This window comes from Phoxinus phoxinus (assembly GCF_949152265.1).
Source record: "Phoxinus phoxinus genome assembly, chromosome: 4".
In the NCBI taxonomy this organism is placed as follows: Eukaryota; Metazoa; Chordata; class Actinopteri; order Cypriniformes; family Leuciscidae; genus Phoxinus; species Phoxinus phoxinus.
Window position 1 is genome coordinate 17,096,020 of NC_136879.1, and position 22,533 is coordinate 17,118,552.

The 22,533-nt window shown below is 39.0% G+C and overlaps 2 protein-coding genes across 2 annotated transcripts; both read left to right on the top strand.

The window, feature by feature from the left end:
• Positions 1–785: 785 nt before the first annotated feature.
• gpr206 (P2Y purinoceptor 14) lies at positions 786–10,046 on the top strand. The gene is made up of 3 exons (XM_079610468.1): positions 786–929; positions 5,015–5,445; positions 8,406–10,046. Exons 1-3 carry the CDS (start codon positions 873–875, stop codon positions 9,106–9,108), a joined length of 1,191 nt encoding a protein of 396 aa, XP_079466594.1. The 5' UTR covers positions 786–872; the 3' UTR covers positions 9,109–10,046.
• A 5,151-nt stretch (positions 10,047–15,197) lies between these two features.
• Positions 15,198–21,049, top strand: gpr171 (G protein-coupled receptor 171). The gene is made up of 2 exons (XM_079610688.1): positions 15,198–15,351; positions 19,048–21,049. The coding sequence occupies exon 2, from the start codon at positions 19,342–19,344 to the stop codon at positions 20,290–20,292; it is 951 nt and encodes a 316-aa protein (XP_079466814.1). The 5' UTR covers positions 15,198–15,351; positions 19,048–19,341; the 3' UTR covers positions 20,293–21,049.
• Positions 21,050–22,533: the final 1,484 nt, after the last annotated feature.

A 22,533-nucleotide genomic window follows, 5' to 3' on the forward strand; every position in this document is an offset into this window, starting at 1 on the left:
CTGTGGTGGAGGGATCGGGAGTCGGGCACAAGATGGCAGGGTGTCCACAGACCTCCCTCGGGAGGAGTGGGACCAGGGCCGAAAGGCACCAGGTTTTCTTTTTGGCTGCCCTCGAGGAGCTCACCGCACATCCTGCTCCCCTATCTTTACGATGGGGGCTCGAGTGGCCACACTTACTATTTGCTCCTCCCTCCTTAAGCTTGACCCTGGCCTTGCCACTCCGGGAGGTATTATATAAATCTCTTGACTTGCAATAAAAGCTACTTTTCATGCTGGGTTAATTTGAAGTTACATTAAAGCACTGTTGCTCCAGCTTGTTGAATGGATGTAATTTAAAAGAGACTCCACTAGATGGCAGGAAATCAGCACAGAAATATGTATACAACAGACGTTGTTGGACTCCTAAGCAATGTCACTGACACTAGTCTCACAACTGAGCAGTCTCGAATGTTTAAAAACAGATTGGAACTGACCGATTTTAGCCAGTTCTCGCCATTTTTGTCAACATTATTCAGTGCGAGGTTCTTTGTTTGGCTGAGACCGAGACATTGACAGTAGCTTATTATGCAGGATGCCCCACAGCTACAGCGAATAATTTGCATATTGAGAACTAAATAAGAACCAAACAACTTTGCCTTGCAAATTACAAAAAAAATATATATACATTACTGCAGTACACAGTTAAGTCCTGCAACCAACCATGTATCTTCAATGTCTTGCATGTGTCATCCCAACACGTCACAACCTAACCACCTGTTTTTGCATTTTTTTTTTTTCATGTTTTCAGACTCATTTATCTCACACACACGCATACAAACCCCAATTTCCTCTTTACGTGATAGCCTACAAGAAGGAAGTTATAAAGGAAATGAATGAAAAGGATGAAACATCAAAGCTCACTGGACAGCCTGGGTACAAGTGGATTTCAAGTAAGTTAAATATGATTAGCTAATTTGTTCATTGGAATTAAGTTTCTACCATGAACATGTTGTTGGTTGTTGGCAATTTCTTAATGCACAAATAAATTCCATATTTTTTACATCATGCATTAATTGTTGAGTAAGACAAAAACATTTTGTTGTCTCTATTTTACATAATTACTTCTCAGTGTACTCCATAATTATGATGGAAACTTCCTAAAGTGTAATGTATGTGTAATTACCATGACACAACTTATAAATAGTGTGCAGCATGTATGAATGTGTATAGTATGAATGTAATCCCAACATACTACATTTACCATTTTGGATTATGTGGTTCAAAAAACCGTGTGAAACAAAACATAAAGAAAAGCAATTTAGCCTTGAGTAAACTAGAGTAGATTACAATGCTTATTTGTCCTTCATTCAAAAACATCTTGTCCCATCACTGTAAAAAAAGATTAGTTGACTCAACTTAACTAAGTCAAGTCATCTTGTTGCTTTGACTGAGTTAATTTGAGCCAACTTATAGTGTCAAGTTTATGCATCAATTCGTGTTTTGAAGTGTAATAAACTTGACACTATAAGTTGACTCAAATTAACTCAGTCAAAGCAACAAGATGACTTGACTTAGTTAAGTTGAGACAACTAATCTTTTTTTTTTTTACAGTGTAATAGATTACTTTGTCAGATATATACTTGATAACATTGTGCTGCTAATGAAACATTTTCGTTGAATGCTTTAGATTATACATAACAGTGTCAGTGTCAGCATGAACATTAGTGGCGCAGAAAAGGACACCTTAAAGTGGCCCCCGTGAACAGAACTGACCGTTGTTAAAGAGACTGTTTTTACCAGTCATTAAACGTAATAAATGTCACATTATGCATGCAGCTCTCAGCACTGCAAGACACCAACAGAGATTCAATCGGATTTTGTAACAAATGTCTTATACTTATTATACTTTCATGCATACTTTCAGCTGAGTCGCTGGCTTATACAGACAGTGTTACCAATTTGGAGATTTTGCAACCAAATTGAGCAACTTTCAAAATTTTTTGCTGCAACTTTTATCATTATGATTATTATTATTATTATTATTTTATTATTTTTTGCAAAAAGGAGCTTGTCACCATTATGTTCTGTTAGTTTCATTATCATGGACTTTTTAGTTTGTTTTCGTTCTCATCAAATTGATCCCTCACATTCATTCTCTGTTCGGTCTACTTTCACACTTGGTGTGTGTTGCTCCAACCCGATCTCACGGCAATTCGTACGAATTTTACGAGCTGGCTAATTCGTACCAATTCATACGACCTCACTCGTACGAATTTGTACGTTTTTTGCTAAATCGTACATATTTTACGATTGGCCAAAATCGTATGAATTCATACGAATGACCTACCCCTGACCCCGCCCCTAAACCCAACCGTCACGTGGGTTTAGACAAATCGTACAAATTCGTACGAGTGAGGTCGTACAAATTCGTACGAATTAGCCACCTTTTAATCACTCGTACAAATTTGTACGAATTGGTCGTGAGATAGCGTTGGTTGCTCTGCCTGTTTGCCTGCTTGATCTTAAATCTTCTTTGTGTGGCTTCCTGCGACCGCCCGTGACAGAGCTATTTTGGATACATTATACTGTACATATATTTGACAATTTTTAACAATTAACAAACAGATCACAAGTTATCCGCACAGTATGACGGGTAGATAAGGCTCAGATTGGACCAATCATCCGAGACTGAAAAGTGAATATCCTCCTTGTGGTTTGTTACCCAGACAGAGGATGTGTGATGTGAGAGAAAAAAATAACTAAAAAAACATTCTGTTACTTCTCCCTTCCTCTTTGAGTGATCATTTTAAAATATAGCCAAAATCGCAGCACAGGTGTTTTCTTTGTCGTATGTGTATGGTGATTTTGTCAGGTGAAGTTATATATCTTTTAAACCCCAAATTAGGTAAATGTAAACAGCTTTATTGTGATTTCGGATGTGTTAAAATAATACAATATGTGTGCACAGAGAGTAGGAGAGAAGCAAACGCATGCAAACGAGGGACAATGATGGAATGAATATGCTAATCAACGTGTGATATCAACCAGAGACATTTAGCGACTTTTTGAGCAGGCTTTAGCTATATTTAGCTATATACTTTCCGATGAAAGTGGTAAGTCTGTACAAAGGTTAAGATGTTTGCACAGAATGCATCTATCACACTATATTTAAAGGCAGCAGCTATGTGCAATTAGCTGCTATTAGAATTAGCTGCTATTAGAATTAGCTGCTATTTCTCTAAATATTTGGTGTAAATAGACACTCTGAGTTAGAAATTTGGTAACAGTGCTGTTGTGTTGCATATTTCAATCACAGTGGTGAGATTTCGATAAAACCTGGTCAATGTGGCTTGAGAGTCTCGTGTTCTGTTACATCTGTTTCGCTTCATATTTAGCTCTGTCTTTAAGTGCAAGAACATGTGAATGGAGCTCTTTCTTGGTTTAAGTGTTACTGCACAACTTCCAAGAATACTAAATAATAGGTCAATGTGTCAGTTTGAATCCTGTATTTTATTGTAACGATCTGAAACGCAAGTATCAAACGCGAAAGGAAAGTAACTTTGTGGGCGGATCTCAGGCGCTGTTGCTATTATACCGGCTGGATAAATGACTCTGGCGCTTGACGCAAATCTAAAATGGGTTGGTCTGAAGTAGCTTCATTACTCATAGGTGTGGTTTGGGTGTAACGTGCAATACACCAATCAGAGCGTCCTCTCACATTCCCTTTAAGAGCAGGCGCACTTGTTCCATGGCGGATTGCTATTATAACGGCGGGTTTGCCAGCGCACGCAACTTACATGATGGTAAAGGTGATTTCTCAGTCTTCAGAATTTAGTTTCCTGGTGTCTCGCCACTATTGATCAAACAGGTTTGATCCGTCATTACTACAACTAGCCTGAATAATTTGAGTAAATGTGAGCTAGATTTATGCCTATTTTTTTCACATCTTCATGGACACCACAATGATTTCCCTCGTGTGGTAAAAATTTCCTTGTAATTATAATTTTTTTGCAAAAATGGGAATTGCTGCGTCTGTGTAGATGAGAGAAGCAAAGTATATGCGCGTTGTTCACACGCTACATAATGGCCAAGCATGCGCCCTTAAAATAGCATCTGAATAACGCGCCACTGACTTTAGACTCAGTTTTTCCTGGTCTGTGGCGGAATTGTTTTCTGAAACTGCCACATAGCACCAGGGAACGTTTGCACCAGGTGAATTTAAACAATGTCTAAGTTGCTAAACGCATCTTGTTGTCATGTAAGGACCTTGTTCATGTTGAACAGACATTTTAATTGCATTTTGTGTCTGCACAAAAACACACTTTATGAATATGCCCCATAACTGCCGTTTTAGCTGAGTGGGAGTTCTGGGCATTAGCGGTAGCAGCTCCGTGTTGCAAGCACCAATCCGGTTCGTTTTTTTTTTCTATAGACAGTACTCACAAAGGTACAACGATCAAGATTAACTTAAAAATTGCCCGGAGTTCTCCTTTAATAAACTTTTGGGAGTGACAACTGCATTCTACAATCGAATTAACTCCTGGAAATTATAGGTTTTGACAACCGCATTTAGGCTACAAAAAAAATATCCCTTATATGCGCGGTGCAAGAAATCACAGGGAATGAGGTACGAATCTTGAGACAAACTTGACAGAATGTTCTCCAAGTGTTATTTTTTTAGGTTTTATTTTTATAACGTTAAACTAACATTCCCAGAACATTGCAGTGTTTTGTTTTGTTTTAAATGTGAATGTTACATCAACACACTGAATAATGCTGCGTTTCAAGGAATCTCAGTTGGCCTTTAAATGTGTTTAATGGTTTAGAATCATCATTGTCTCACCAAAAAGCAAGATATTTAATAATAAATCTTTATGCTTTATAGACATAATCTTACACTTGTGAAGATTTTGCATTCTATGAGTGATGTGTTACAACATATAACTTTGAAGATGAACAAATTCATCCATGCAATTAATGTAAATTTACTAAACTGGTACATTTGGTGACTAATCTGTCTCTCTCGTGCATCTAGATGGAGTCAGCAGATTCACAAATACTTAGAACTGCAGTCCCACTAACCAGCTTCACCGCTGGCCTGGATGACACCACAGCAAACACCACTCGCACAGAAGAAAACACCACCTGTGAATTTTCAAGGGTCCGATCTCATCCTGTTTTCATATGTGCATACTCACTAGTGTTTCTTATCAGTCTGGTGTTGAATTGCATCACGATGCGTGTGTATTTCTGCACTCATCAGACTGTCCAGTCCAGCGTCACAGTCTACATGAAGAACCTGGCTGCAGCTGACTTCTTCCTTTGCCTTTGTTTGCCTTTGCGCATTGCTAACTATGCTAACAGTTCAGAGATAATGCGTAATATTTACTGCAGCTTTGGAGCAACAGCCTTCTATATAAATATGTATGCAAGCATTCTCTTCATGGATTTTATTGCTGCAAACAGGTATGCAACATATACTAACACGGTGTTGACCATCAAGTTTGGAATAATTTTAAGATTTTCTAATCTTTTTAAAAGAAAGCTCGTGCTCACCAAGGCTGCATTCATTTGGTTAAAAATACAGTAAAATTGTCACGGTCTGTGGCCGTATGCAGCGCACGACGAAGGTGATAGAGAAGAGAACAAAGACAGTCTTCAATAAAATAAACAAGGAACTCTTAGGAGAATACATAACACAACCACTTTTAACATAGACAACACCAGACACTGAACAGAAAGAACTCAAGGCTTAAACACACAGGGGGTGTATAGGAGAAAAGAAACAAGTGTGTGAAACTAATAAACAGCCAGGGGAAAACAATATTTTAATTTAACTGCAATTAAAAAAGTAACTGTTTTCTATTTTAGTGTATCTTTAAAAATGAGTTAGTGCGCAGTTATCAATTACTGTTACCCATTTATTAATAATGGTTCTCATTATTATCAGTATTGAAAATGTACAATTTTCGGCGGTTCGTAGATCGACTGATAGAGACTGTTTTTCAAGGATGGCTACGCGAAGTTGACTGTATGTATAAAATATCTTCTTATTAAACTGTCTGGACACTGTCAAAGTTCTCAATGCTTCGGTTTGAATGTAGGGACCCTCATTATGCTACTGTGTTAGTGTGGGGCTATTTTGAGCCTTGTTAGTGGTATTAACAAGCGATTTTTATTTGTCATTACTCAATGCCCTATATACTAGCGTTATAGTGTTATAGGCTAAACTGTTTTTAGAGATAAAACTATATTTACATTCGATAATCACGAAAACAAATCTCAGATAACGGTTGACTAGGTAACAATGTGTAATTAGACCAAAGGTTCATTTTGCGCCGGAGTTCTCCTTTAACGCTAGCCTGGGAAAACCCAGACCACTCTCAGTTGTAACTGAGTTAGGGTCTGGCAAAGCTCCATAGACAATTCATTTCCACAGGGGCGTCACCAACGGACGTCGCTCAAATGGCTCTGGGCGCAATTGGATAGATCTAAAACCAATCAGAGCGACGGAGAAACATCTGAGACTCTCAGCAATTCTCTGTTTGTGTTTTTCAGGAAGATGTAGCAATGGCTTCTGACGACTTTTGCCGTTTTTGTAAATGACAATTTTAAATCGCTTGAAACAGACGCGATAGCTGATTCGAACGAGTGATGTTCCATGGCGGCATCCATCTCTATAATGTACAAAATCTGCGTCACCGCCGCTGCTCTGTCGTCATCGTGTAAAGCCCGCCCCAACGTTTCTGATTGGTGCCGCGATTTCGACGGATTGGAAATGGGCTTCAATGGGCTCTTTGCCAGACCCACTTGCAGAGCAAATCTAAATTTGCCGGAAGTGGTCTGGGTTTTCCCAGGCTACTTTAATGCTAAAATTAAGTGTAATATAATGTGGGTTTTTTTGTGTGCAAGATTAATGTTAAGTGGGAGATTTAGTAGTGATTCATGTTTTGTTATGCTAATTTAGAAGAATTTAATGTTGGTTTTAGGATAGTGGTGACAAGTGGTATTTGCAGCTTGATTTGAGAGCAAATACAGCGAGTGAAATAAGTATTGAACACGTCACCATTTTTCTCAGAAAATATATTTCCAAAGGTGCTATTGACATGAAATTGTCACCAGATGTTGGTTACAACCCATGTAATCCATACATACAAAGAAACCAAAACAAATAAGATGTGTCTTGTGTGACACCTTGGCAATGAGACCTTTTTGTAGGCCATCAGTTGGGACTGACCCAGCTGATATTAATCTGCACTGACAGGGGGCTGGATTGCTTTTTTATTACTGATAGTTTTCTGCTGTTGTCTTGGCTTTCCATGCCTGTTTGCACCTCCCTTTCTTCATGTGTTCAATACCTTTTCCCTGTGTAATTTCACATTATTACACATAACTTAATTTCTGAAATTATTTGTTTTGGTTTCTTTTTATGTATGGATTACATGGGTTGTTACCAACATCTGGTGACCATTTCATGTCAATAGCACCTTTGGAAATATATTTTCTGAGAAAAATGGTGACGTGTTCAATACTTATTTCACCCGCTGTATATAAAACCTTTATATTGCTGCACTCATACAGCAAGTGCTTCTGTATAACACTAGTGTTAACATGCTGACAAATTATGTAAGCAAACTAGATTGTTAAAGCTAGCTAAGTTTATACTAATGAAAGTGTTCACATTGATTACGTCAAGTTTTATTTATAGAGCACAAGTTTAACAACTGTAGTTGTTCCAAAGTGCTTTACAGTGCAATCAAATAAATAAATCAATTAAAAAAAAACATGACACATGAAAGTTTTTAAGTTAAATGCATGAATTAGTACTCAATGTACTTGAGAAATGTACTCAAACATTTAAAGTTAAGAACAATTAAAAAGTATAAGTACAAGTTTTGCCAACTTATTCGGGGTTTACAGTGTATGATCAGCATATGAATGTCTATAATTTTATCATTTTAATTTGATGTGCCCTGGATGAATATTAGTATTATTACTTATTATTTAAATTTTTAATGGTAAACACAACTATTTTCAACACTGATATTATTAGATATTCATTATATAAATTTTCTGAAGCATCATGTGACACTTGAAGACTTGAGTGATGATGGTGAAAATCCAGCTTTAATCACAGGAATAAAGTAAAAAAAAAAACAGAAAAAAGTTCATTTCAATTGAAACAATATTTCACAATATCACCCTTTTTAATGTATTTTAAATGTGCCTTGGTGAGCAAAAGTAACTTCTTTCAAAACCATTAAAACAATCTCAATTATTCCAAACTTTAGTACTGTATAAGAAATGTGTGAGCAATTTTTCCCTAAGCCATTATACTGCTTTCTTCAGAAATAAACATATAGAATTCCAAGCATGAACACATCTCAGATTTTGTTTTTGTTTCAAACTCTTTTTTTTTCCCTCAGGTACCTGAAGATTGTCCGGCCACTGGAGACTCATTCTCTGCAGACGGTTCGAACCGCCCGCCACATTTCCGCAGCTACTTGGCTCTCGCTGTCAGCCACCTCTTCCATCTACTTGATCCTCTTTCTCCTGACCTCCTGGGGATCATCGCGAGATCATACGTCTGAGAAAATCGGCTGTGAGGCTTTCCACAGTCCTCAGCTCAGTGTGGCCTACAAAATCACTCACAGCGTGTCTATGGTGGTCTTCGTTTTTGTGCTGGTGTCCATGATCGCTCTTTACTGGGGCACTCTGCAAAAGATCAGAAAAATTCAGTTGTCCACACAGACCACATCCACCAGCCGTAAGTTCAGGAAGTCTAAACGCAACATGCTAGTTCTAGTGCTTGTTTTCTGTGTGTGCTTTGTGCCCTATCATCTGGTGCGACTCCCTTACGCATTTATCAAACCTCAGGCGAAACTCTGCACAGCCCATGCGTTCTACGTCCTGAAGGAGCTCACTGTCCTGCTATCAGTGCTAAACGCTTGCTTGGATCCACTTATATACTTCATCTTCTGCAAGGCCTTCAGAGCCCAGCTCAACCTCAGGAAGAAAGCGGATTCGACGAGAGACAGCGACGATAGAGGACAGCAAAGACGCATGAGCAACATGTTGACCTACATTGAGACAAAGATATCCACACTCAGACGTGAAAGTGTCATTTAACACAACAGATTCTCAGGAAGGATGACAGTTTACTTGGTAAACCACAGCAAAAAGAGTGCAATGTAGATGAAGGATCATTCGATTGCACACCGATAGCAGCAGTTCGTCTTAAAAGCATGCATGTCTTAGGTTTTGTCCTTTTATCTTGCACAACTTTTAATTTTCAGTTTCACTGTCACTAGATTACAGCTTGAAAATGATCTAATAGTGAATTTGTTGTTAGAAATTAGCTTCCACAAACTGATTCTGTCAAGGATGCTTTCAGTGACACTAAAGATATTTATTGTATAATAGTACAAAAACGATTTCTACTTCAAATGCTCTTCGTTTGAACTTTCAGTTCATCAAGGAAACCTACAAAACTGTATCACAGTTTCACCCAAACTGTTTTCAGCACTGATAATAATCAGAAACGTTTCTTAAAGGGGTCATGACATGAGAAACCAAATTTGCCTTGATCTTTTGGTATATAAGAGGTCTTTGTACCATTAAAACGTCCTGCAAGTTTCATAGCTTAAGACGTCCTCCCCATTATAAACGAATCATTTATTTAATCAAGCTCTAAATACAGCTCGTTCTGGATCCATGGTAAGAAGTGACGTCACGGTACGAAGTGACGTACCAGCGTTTGCATATAGACCGCCTCCAGCACAAGACAGCTACGCTTTAAGCGCAAGACAACTACGCTCATTTCGTATCGCTGCGCGCTCCACAAGTGTTCAGTCGACGGACAGCGAGTGGGTCTGTGTACAGGGAAATGACGATGCCACGCAGATGTGCTGTTCCTGGCTGTGGACAAACAACATCTTTGAATACGCTGCCGAAAAAGATCCAGACGTCAGGGAAAAATGGATGCACTTTATTTTTTGCGGACGTCTCAGTCACGGCAGTGTTAGTTTAAGCGTTTGTTCTATACATTTAAGGATGACTGTTTTGAGAAAAAAAAAAAAAATATGATGCAGGCTTTGCCAGAAAACTGTTGCTCAAAGATAAGTCCGTGCCGACTATTCTGGGCTCAACAACGACGACGCAAACTTATTTTTTATCACTGGCTAATATAAACACATTTGTATAAGAGAAAAATATGTCGCCTTTCTAGTAGGCCTACATGTGATAGAAAATTAAAAATGTTGCCTTTATCAATGCTGCATCTTCAAAGATGGCCTGTACATGCATTTTTGTCCGTGGTACACCCTATCATTTCATTGGAATTAGTTAAATAATGTTAAACTGTTAGCAAATTAAGCTATAGGATAATTATGCAACAATAATCCGTTTTCAAGTGTCTCGGGTTACATTTTTTTTATTAATTCAAAATAGTTTCACTTTCCATGTGGACACGGGCTGATCCAGTCTTCGTTGTTGTGGTGATGGTTCATTTTCCTCTGATTCCGGCTCAAACATATAAGGTTTTATCATTGCAAGAGCCATCGCTTCGCATGCATCACCCGCTACTAAACAGTTGCGCTGAATCCGCAAATGTTCTGGCTGGGGGCGTTAACGTCAGATGCACAGGCACTGACGTTAGCCAATCATAACAGTGGGCGTTAACACTGAACTCTTAAAGGGGAAACACCCCCAAAACAGACTGTTTGAATCAGAGGATGAGAAACAGGGTGGGAAAAGGTCATAAATCACTACATTTTAAAAGTTTTTTGTAAAAAAAACTATAGTAATACTATAATTGCACCTAAGGGAACATAATAATAATAATAAAAAAAACCATGTCATGACCCCTTTAAACAGAAATAATATAAAAAGGATTTCTGAAGGAACATGTGACACTGAAGCCTGGAGTAATGATGCTGAAAATTCAGCTTTGCATCACTGGAATAAATTACAGTATATATTAAAAAAATAAAGAAAGTTATTTCAAATTCTGACTAAATTTCACAAAATATGTTTGTCACGGTTTGGGTTTTGTTTCTTGTTCCTGGTTCTTGTCTGTCATGTGATCCCCTGTTCTAGTCATGTGATCCTGGCATGTGTTCCCTTGTCTGTTTGTCATTTTGTCATTGTTTAATGGGCTTAATGCACAGCTGCACTACTTCCTGAACTTTGTTTCCTGTCTGCCATTATTGGACAAACTGATTAATCCAGGTGTGCCTGACCAACAACAATAATCAGACACACCTGGATTAATCAGTTTGTCCAATAATGGCAGACAGGAAACAAAGTAGCTGGCTAAAGTTCAGGAAGTAGTGCAGCTGTGCATAAAGCCCATTGTTCACAGGTGTCCCTTGTCTAGTCGTTAATCTGTGTACTTAAATTCCTCTCTGTTCTGTCTTCACTATCAGTCATTATTTGTGGTAAGTGCACGTTGTTTGTGCGTTGCACGCTGTCGGTTGTTATTTTGAGTTACTTATTAAACATTTAAAAGAAACTAAACGAAACTTGTTGCCTTTCAATCATCTTTGTTTTCATTGGATCTAATTGTGACAGTGTTTTTTTTTTAAATCAAATAAATGCAACCTTGGTGCACACGTCTTGCTAAATACATAAAAAAAAATCTTACCAAACCTTTTGAATAATAGGCTAGTGTATTTAATATCGTTATTTGATATGATATGATCTGTGGACATGTGGCTTGCCTGCTATGGAAAAATACAGCATTTAAAATGAATATTTCAATAATAATAAAATATTAAAGCTGTACTTATTTTATAAGGTATTTTTTTATTGTTACTTGTTGTTTACTTTAATTCCATATTGCGTTTTTTTTATTTTAAAAGGGTGGATTTGTTTTGTAAATAATAAAGCATTACAGGTGTTTCATTACTTTTCTTTTTGTTTTTTAAATGTCTTGCCCTTTTAATGGAAGTAGCCTGTATCTTGAGAACATGAAGTGAACCGATTTGAAACAGTTTTCTTAACGGTAGAATCACATTTGATAATATATCGGGTGGAAGGCCAAATTATTTGCCCAAGTAATGTAAAAATAATAATAAAATGGACTGTGTTCACATTATTTATATCCGAACTGAGGTACGCTTGCGTCATCAAGCTGCAGCTGGCGTGTAATCGTGTTGCTTGGTAACCACTATGAATGAAAAGGTCATTCATTCGTCTGTCTGCTGCGAAAGTACTAAAATCGTTCCAAAGACAGCATGCTGTCCGCCAAAGACAATTTTTGCAGAGGCAAGCATCATCTCTCTGCTTGCAGTGCGTCAAATCCACTTTTCGTCAAGGTAAGTGTAACACACGCACGCACGAAAGAGCATAATACGTCATCAATTGTAGTTCACTTCATCAATTTGGTACGATTGTGTTCATATCAGCAGCGAACCGTGCTGAAGTTCACATGAACCGTACCCCAGTCCACCATTTTTAAACGGACTCGAGTACGGTTCGCGGGTGCGCACCCGAGTTCAGAAGACCGCGTTCACATCATCCAAACGAACCGAACTCTGACGTCATTCTATGTGCGCAGAATTCCGGGTGCGCACCATAGACAGTATATAAACTGGACACAGCGACCCCATAGGTTTCAACGGAGAGAAATTAAGTCAATTAGAAGCACTCACTTCCTGATCGCAAGGCAAACTGCGCAGGCTCAAACTGAGCTTGACGACGTAGATGTGACGTGAGCAACCTGTAGGTCTTCTAGTAGCTGTGCCGAGATAAATCTGAATCATTCCCTTACGAATCTCGCAGAGACGGAGAGCGTGAGCATTAGCTGTCCATGAGCTAGCAGCAGGAGCAACTTTATCACTCTCTATGGGCTTCTCCCTTGACTTTATGCCTCCACGTCCTCCCGATTGCTTGCGAGCTTCTCTGCCTGTCCATACGGTAATTTTTCGACTTGTGCGACAGAGTCGCGCGGGTATGATGCAATCGTTAGCCTATTTTTACAAAAACTGCTTCTACGGGGCCATAACGTAAGGTACAAGGTAATGGAGCCTTTTTATACATTTTCGTGTTTCTTTATAAATAAACAATGGACAAACGGTGTCTTTAAACGCCTCAGATGTAAAGTTATTCGCTGTCAAAGTGACGCCAAAATGAATGGGAGTCAATGGAATGCTAACAGCAGGTGGGGGTCCGCTAGCCAATGGCGGCGCCCAGGTCGGCTTCAATGTCTTTCGGAACACTGCCCCCCTGGTGCGCACCAAAAGTGCTAGTGTAAGGGGGCTTTCACACTGGTAGTTTAGTTCGGAACGGGGCACGGTTCGCATGAAAAATTGCTAATGTGAACGCTGTCATGCGGAGCCGGGTGCGCACTGGGGTACCGAACCCGAGACTACATGGAGGAGGTGGCCTGAGTTCGGTTGCTCCCGAACCGTGCCGCGGTTGGCGTGAATGTGAAAGCAACATGAACTCGGGTGCGCACTTGTTCAGGAAGTAAAGTGACCTGCGCATGCGTTTATGATGTATTAAGTTAAATAAAACACATGTAAGGGATGATCGTGTTGATGATTTACCGATACGAGCGAGAGTGAGCCTGCAGTGTATTCGTGCGTAGCACGTGGAATAAGGGCAACAAATTCGCAAATTCACTGTCTCCTCAAAAGAGTCCGTTTGCAAGCAGCAGAAGCCCACCTTATGCGACACACACACAGTAAACACTCAGCTGCGCATAATAGCACAGAATTAATAAAAAAACACAATATGTTGACTCGCACTCTGTTTTCTATCATGGGCCGTGCACGTTTGCGATGACGTAATATGCACGCAAACGCACCAGGGTTCGATAGAATTAAGTTGAGTGTGAAACCAGACCAACGCTGCGGGGGGAACAGTTGCGCTCGGTGCACACACACACACACACGCACTGACGACCTGAAAGCGCCCTAAGAGGGCTTTTACACTGGGCTTGTTTGCTGCGGTCCGAGCCCTAGCGCGATTATCTAGTGCGTTCCACTTCGTGAAGTGGACAAGGGAAGTTTATATCGACAGACCCTCGTTCCCTCGAATTTGACAGAGTCTACTTCATATGTACACTTCAGGCAGCTCCATATACCACAATGCAACACGATTGTGACGTCACCGCAGGTCTAATCACCACCACCACAAACAACTCTATGACATATCATTTTTTTTATTTGATTGCAGTTTCCGCCAGTAGAGGGCACTCGTGCAGCGTAAGCAATGACGTACATCCGAGTGAACGAGACGGAGGAAAGTTAGCGAGTGAAGGGCATGACAATTTTGGACTGGAACGCAGCCCAGATCCAATGTTAGCTTCACTTCCTGTCTCCTGAGATACCTTCATCTGATCGATCTTTGAAGGCAGCAGATGTATCCTCCTCTGCCTTTGATATTCCAGTTGGCGGTCAAAATAAAATCGATTAAACTGATTTTAAGTGAAAAACATTATTTAATTTCACCGAATCAACTTTTCTGAGATGTCTGTAAGCAGACCCTTAAAAACTATTGGTGATCCAAGTCATATTCTTCATAAAGGAGTATGAGCTGATTGGGCAAGAGATATGGGTACCAACCTGTCAGTTAAATAGGAATAAATTCCCTCTAATTCCATTATCATAAGTATTATTATAAGTAATGAGTAATGTGTTGGGTGTTGTGTAGTGTCGTGTACAGTGTATTATTAGAATTGTGTTGTGTGTTGTATGGATGAAGTGTAACTGTATGGTGGATTGTTGTGTGTTGAACCTACAGTATTCTCTCGATTGTCCAAGAAACATGTATCATAAGCGAGTTAATAAAGGAAACTGACTAACTTTACTACACCAACAAACACATTTTTATGGATTAGATCATAAAAATCAAGACCATTGGTGAGGACAATCAAAAGGAAGGACAAATTTTATTCAGGTTTGGACTTAAGAATAATGGTTACTAAATTGGGAACCCCTGCTCCAGACCTTTTTTGACAGCAAAACCACATTCTGCGTGAACCAGCCCAGTGCAACTTTAATGTTTAACAATTCGAGCGCATCAAACCAGGAACTGACAGCACAGAGAGCGCATGTATGCAAATAAGAGAGAACAGTCATTAGACTAGTGGTTCGTGGTCGTCTACAGACAGCGATTCTGGAAAGTTCAGGTTTCCGGTGCGTCATTGCTCTACATGCAAACCACCATTGGCTGATATAATTAAAACCAAACCCCTAAGAAAAGAGGAAGCTGGATTTGCAATGTACAGGCGTTGAACCAATGCATAAACTCTTCGAACAAGTATCTCAATAGCTGTTTAGGGGTTCAACAAGACCAATGTAGAGCCTGAGAGCAGAATCGCACTATCCACCGTCTGCTCTGATGTCTCTTGGAGAGTATGATGAGGTAAGTTCTCAAATTATAACTCTGATATGAAGCGCCATGTGTATGTTTCTTCTCGTCTGAGACTGGAGGTTTCTAAAAAAAATTATTTGAGGACTGACCTTTATGAACTCAAAGTAAAGAGTACAATAGTTTTTTCACCCTGGAGAGACAGGTGGGGGTAATGCCGTAAAAATGTCCTTTAATGAATGCAGGAATAATGAATATGTAGGCTATGTGTAATTGGACTTATTCAAAAGTATAAAAGAACAGTTTGAATTCGGACAGATAACATTTAATGTATATTTAATCAAAATAACAATTAATGTTTAATAATAGATATACAGTAATTCCAAGTTCCACTTGTAGTTTATTGTCCATAAATGTAGATACGTTTCCTTTTTTTCAGCTCATTAACTGACCACAATCTGACTCACTTCCCTAAAGAAAAATAAACGTATGCAGACAATTCAGGCTTTTTCCCTCTTATCACCATTTGCAGAATATGCAAAAAAAAAAAAAAAAAAAAAAAAGTCCTGGTTTGTCAAAACTATATAAAATTGTCTGCGTGCCCATCATAATCCAGTATCAATTTGTAGTTTAAAATCATGATTGTTGAGAAAAATACATAATTTATTTGTTCTGGTCTGCTTGAAATCAACTGGTACTCAAGATCCACACAAGATTGTATTGCAGTTGTGGATTGGTTTGATAAAGATGCAGGTTTTTTTTTTTTTTTTGAAGTTGTATTTTGTTTTCCTGAAATGATAATGCTCATGAAGCATTATAGTGAAATGCTCAGTTACTGCTCAGACTTGAAGAAGACCGGATAAGCCCTCTCTGACTATCAGAAATATGGGCTTCTTTAGGCAGTTAAGGTATTGGGTGTTTAAATTGTGTTCTCTTGAGTGCAACAGGTGTAACCATGTAAAATCAAATAAATGATAGCTGATATTTATGTCATATTTATAGCAAGCAAAAACGAACAATTAAGGCTTTATTACCACAAAACCCTTCTCAACTATTAAAAATTATACACTTTAAGAACTCCCAATTACTATATCATTAATGCGCAAATACAGTAGATGTGACATGAGCATGATTTAATTTGCTACTCTTTTTTTTAAGTGATAATGATATTAATTAATTTGAACTTAACGCAGCAGCTTCACTTGAACTAGCAGTACTAAACATACCTGCTTGTTGTATAGAACTTTGAATATTAATTATGTTTCTTATGCAAATAGGCGCATTCACAGTTGTCATTTTATTTATTCTTTTTAATTAAATGAAACAGAATAGGGACAAAGTTTTTTTTTTCTTCTTATGGGGTGTCCATTAACTTTTATGGGACATTATATAAGACCCCTCAATAATGCTTTTAATGACATTGAGGGTCAAAAATGTTTACTAGACAACAAGTTGACTGAACAGTCTAAACTTACTGGTAACACTTTACATTAAAGTGCCCCTATTATGCTATTTTAAAGTTTCCTAATGTTGTTTTGGAGTCTCCTACAACAGGTTTACATGCATCAAAGTATTTAATTTTCTCGTCAGATGAATCAGTCTCTCTAAATCCCTCCTTTGCTCTGCTCTGATTGGCCTCACTACTCTGCTCTGATTGGCCAGACAGCTCAGTCTGTTGTGATTGGTCTACTGCACAGGTGTCAAACTTCGTTCCTGGAGGGCCACAGCCCTAAAGAGTTTAGTCCCAACCCTGCTTCAACACACACACACACCTGCAATTTTCAAATTAGCATGAAGGACTTGATTAGCTGATCAGGTGTTTTTAAAAAGAAAATTAGGGTTGAAGCTAAACTCTGCAGGGCTCTGGCCCTCCAGGAACTGAGTTTGACACTCCTGGTCTACCGTGTACAGCGCATGTCGAAAACAAAAACACCCATTGCCATAACAACGTCAGCTCTGCGTGTCCTGACTGAGGCTTCCTACACCGTAAACTAAACACAGTAACGAACAATGACGTGGATTTTACCATATCAATCCGAGCGCGAGGCCAATAATGAAACATTCAACACTCATTCAACCCGAACCTCCATCACAAGCACGACTCGAGCAGGACGTTTCTCAGTGATACGCTACTCAGTTTGAGGTACATTATGAGATGTTGCAACTGTAATTCCTCACCATCAGCATTAACAAGTGCATGTCCATCGACAAACCGATTATTTTATCTATACTTATTTATTTACCGAGAGGAACGTCTGGTCAAAACTTATTTTTTCAAAGTTTATTTTTATTTTTTCTTCAAGCAAGCCAAGCAAGTAGTTTAAAAACAGGTGCTACAGTGGTGGCTGTTACTGGCTATTTAAATCTAGCGGGATTGGCGTCTCGTGTCGCAAAAACAATGACGCTGGTAGTGACGATTCTGTCTGACCAATCAGTGATCTGCAGTGTTTTTCACGTCACATTTTAGTATCGGTGCGGTATGCTTGGAACCTCAACAGAGGTGGTACCATTTAAAGCGAGCCGTACCGTACTGTACAAGTTTAGGATTATACTGCTCTGATATCGTATTTTAACCACTGATTCTTCACATACTCGTCCTTGGGCAGTGAAAAAAAACAGCCTTTACCTTCACATTGTAGAGCCCAGCGTCTCCTCGACATGATGCTATCCAGTGTCCACAGGAATCTGCTGCCGGTTTGAGGTTCAAGTTTTCCCTGGTGTCTGCGCACGCAATAAGTGGGTGGGCAATATGCTAATGTAACGAATGTCTTGACATCACAATGAAACGACTTATGACATTTCATTGACTATACGGTGCACTTTCAGATTTAAAACTTTGCAGGATGTTTTCTTTCACTTAGAGTGTTAACACACTACATAACACACTACATTTTCAAAAATCCATAATAGGGGCCCTTTAAGGTCCCATTAGTTCATGTTAATTAATAAAATGACTAACAATGAGCAATACATTTATTACAGTATTTAATAGCTAGGCGGTTGTTATAGCGAATACCACTCCCGACAGGCTGACTATGAGCCCGAAGCGGAGCCTGAAGGGAGTTGTATTCGCTATAACAACCAACTCGCTATACATTATCCCGCTTATTACATGGCTACCTACCAAATAAATCAATAATTTGACACAAAATATTGATTTAAAAAGGAATTTATTGATTTAAAAACTATTTATATGGCTTCCGCTAAAGAAAATAGTCCGTTCCGTCTCTACGGTTAGAATCCAGCGTCCATGGCAACGCTCTGTTTTTTATGGCAACATTGAAATACTAATAACTTTTGGCAGCATTGTGCTCGCGCGAGAACTCTGGATTTCCAGGGTAGCTTAAAGGTTTGTGACTTTCGTATAAATGTGATGTCAGAACTACTCAGTCACCGCCTTTAGTCTCCACCCCCACCAATGGTGGGTCACTCAGAAAACGACAGGCCAATCAGAAGAGAGGCTCATGAATATTAACTAGACATGCCATAATCGACCTGTTCTTGGCAGAGCTCCTGAGAAAGGAGCTGTAAAATATATATTGAGATGTTTTTTGGTACTTATACCACAAATATTCTTAAGGACATCAAAACCTAAAATAAAACTTCAGAAAGGTGTACAATATGGGACCTTTAGGCAACTTCATACTGTATATCCATATAAACAGTTCATATATAATTGTCAAACATCATTAAAACAGGAACCATGGATAAATAAATACTTATATATTTTTTCTTTTTGTCTCTTTCCAGGCTTTCGACATGCCATTTACTATCTGATGCTGATATGTGACATCATACCTCTGTGCGAGCTAAACAGGAAAATGCGTTTGCATGCTTAAACAGGGGATTTACCACTTCCTCCTCCAAACCTCTCACTTTATAGTGAAGTGAAAGGCAGAAACGTTATCAAATGTACTTGTTATTCTCGGTGGTCTGACAAGAGTTAGACACGTGAAGAAAAGAAGAACTAAAAAGTATTTATTCGATAGCCTTGATTTATTTACATAGGCCTTGTTTAGAGCTTCCACATTCCAGATCCAAAAAATGGGGATTCCAAATGCCAGCAACTGCGTGGTCAACGACAACATGGTGCCCTTCGCCAGCTTCTACATCCTCATCTTCATTATTGGAGTGGCTGCCAGCATGGTGGCCCTGTGGGCCTTCATAACCAGCCGAAGTGCTAAAAAGTGCATTAATGTTTACTTCATCAATCTTCTGACATCCGACTTCCTCCTCATGCTGGCGTTACCTGTCAAGATTGCCAAAGATCTGGGCAACGATTCAAAGAGTTTGACCATCTTTCACTGCCAAGTGAGTGCGCCGCTCATCTACATCAACATGTACGCGTCCATCATCTTTCTAGCTTTTGTTAGCGTCCAGCGCTACCTCCAGATCACTCGCAGCTCCAAACTTCTGCGATTGCAGGAGGTGGGCTTTGCGGTTCTGATGTCATCGGTGGTCTGGTTCCTCGTGCTCTTCATCAATGTGCCCAACATGGCCATCCCTATAAAAAAAAACGTCGAAGACAAAGTTGGGCTAACATGTTCTGACATAAAAGATGATATGGGCAAGCACTGGCACGCATTGTCTGTATTTCTGGGCATGGCTATCTTCTTAAACGCTTCAGTGGCGGTGCTGTTGTCCAACGGCCTGGTCTTGAAGAAGTTTTGGGGTCGCCGTGAATCCGACCCTGAGGAACGGGCTGTTGCCCGACACGCCTTCATAAACATCGCATTGGTGACCTTGGCTTACGTGGTGAGCTTCGTGCCGTACCACGCTGTGCGTATGCCATACACTTTTACACAGATCGAGGTCATCACCGGATGCACACTGAGGAAGAATCTCTTCCTGGCCAAAGAATCCACTCTGCTTCTCGCCATCCTGCACCTGTGCTTCGACCCCGTGCTGTACTTTGTCATCTGCCGTGCATTCAGGCATCAGATCACGAAGGCCTTCTCAATCAAACGTGCCGTTCCAGATGCAGATCCAGAGTGAAACTTCCATCGGAGGAGAGTTACGCACCGAGTATAAGGTGAAGAAAGTGTCTTGTTGAACTGCAGATTGGTAATGCAAGAAAGCTGAACAAAGCAGAAGACTTACGAGAATGCACAACGACCTTTGGCCAAAAATTGCACAGAAATTTCAGTTGAAAGTCACTGTAATACAAGTCCATGTATTTTTGCAAAATATGTATATATTTAAACATAAGCCTTCTAACATGACTAAAGCTGCAGAAGACGGATTGTACAATAATGCTCAGAGAATGATTATACAATGATTGTACTGTATGCTTGTAAATCAGCAAAGTGATGTTTTTTGAAAATGTAAAAATGCAGAAAGTTTTCTGGGATGCTGGGTTTAGGGTTAGGGCGATTTCTACAGTATAAAAATAATTGACTATGGAAAGTCCCATAGTCTTTATATTGGGACAACTGATAGGAAGCAAAGTGGGGGAAAAGATGGGTGACGGGACAGGGAAAGGACCAAGAGACGGGACTTGCATCATGCAAAGGGCAACAGCGCTGCAGGTTAACAGCTCAAGCATGTTTTTTATTTTATTTTATTTTTTTATGTACGCATTGATCATTCAGAGTAAATTGTATTCCAGATCCAAAATTCCTAATAAAAATCTACAAATTAAGTTTCATTTAAATGTTAAGGGTTGATTATAAAGAAATGTTTTTTTAAAAACTCTTTTAACTCTTAAAGTCATCTTATAGTCAATAATTGTATCTCTTAAAGGAGAACTCCGGTCAATTTTAACATTGAGCTCAATTTTTAGTAAATTTGGAGTGCTGTCAATACAGAGAACAACGACAAAAATCGGTGTTGCCTACACTGTGTTATCCTCTTTTTAAAATTTGCACCCTATTGACTTGAATGGGGTCTCATTTTAAACCTGCTTTTATTTCTCTTATCATCCTTGATGTGTCATACAAGTGCCCAGCCATGTTGAGTGATTCCTTCAGAGTGAACACGAGTGAATCTGACTGCAGTAGATGTGAAAGATATTAATAAAAATGATGTTATATCACCCAGCCCACATACCTGTATTTAGTTCCTGTTTTCGGTCGAACTCCACAGTAGTCGATTGTCGAGTTCACGCGCGTGATCATAGGTAACTAAACCTATGCGCGTGAACTCGACAATCGACTACTTTGGACTTCGACCGAAAACAGGAACTAAATGCAGGTATGTGGGCTGGGTGATATAACATCATTTTTATTCATATCTTTCACATCTACTGCACTCTGAAGGAATCACTCTACATGGCTGGGCACTTGTAATGACAAGGATGATAAGAGAAATAAAAGCAGGTTTAAAATTAGACCCCATTCAAGTCAATAGGGTGCAAATTTTTAAAATAGGATAACACAGTGTAGGCAACACCGATTTTTGTCGTTGTTCTCTGTATTGACAGCACTCCAAATTTACAAAAAATTGAGCTCAATGTTAAAATTGACCGGAGTTCTCCTTTAAAAGTCATATTTGATCACCAAAATAACACATTTAAATGTTTTTTTTTAGCTTGAATGTAACTCTACACACTTGCCTCATTTAGTATATGCGGTTCTATGAATATGCAAATGAGCCCCGCCTCCACTCACTCACACCAGCTCAGAGATCCACTCGTTGACGATCACACGTTAATCTGATTGGTTACATGTTAGTTTGTGACGTCAGAAACACCGGCGATTTCAAACCGCGTTTTTGGTTCACTGCAGTTTTAAGGAGAAAATAGTCAGCAATGGTGTTGACTTATGAATTTACACATGGTTTGTCTTAAAGCATATTAAAAACACCACATAGACATATAAACAACATTAAAAGCTTGATTCTCACCACAGGTTTTTTTTAATAAACTAATGTTACCACTGTTAATAATGTCTGTGCCTTGTCTCTTATTTGATTAATGACCTTTTTGGTTGTATTTTCAGTTACCTCATTTATTCCCAGAAATGAGTGAAAGAGGTCAATTCTGTGAATCATGTCTCTGATGATATGACTGTGTGTCATGAAAATCTAGCGTAGGCTGAGTTAGAAGGTTATGTCAAAACATGGAAAAATGTTTTTGTATGTTGTATATATATATTAGAATAACAGACAAATAAAAAGCATACAATCAGATAAAAAGTCAAAATAATATAGAATAATTTAGACCAAATCCAGTTTAAAACACTGAGTTTTTAGCTGCTTTTTAAACGTGCCTACATGCAGAGTCCACAGATCCTAGAT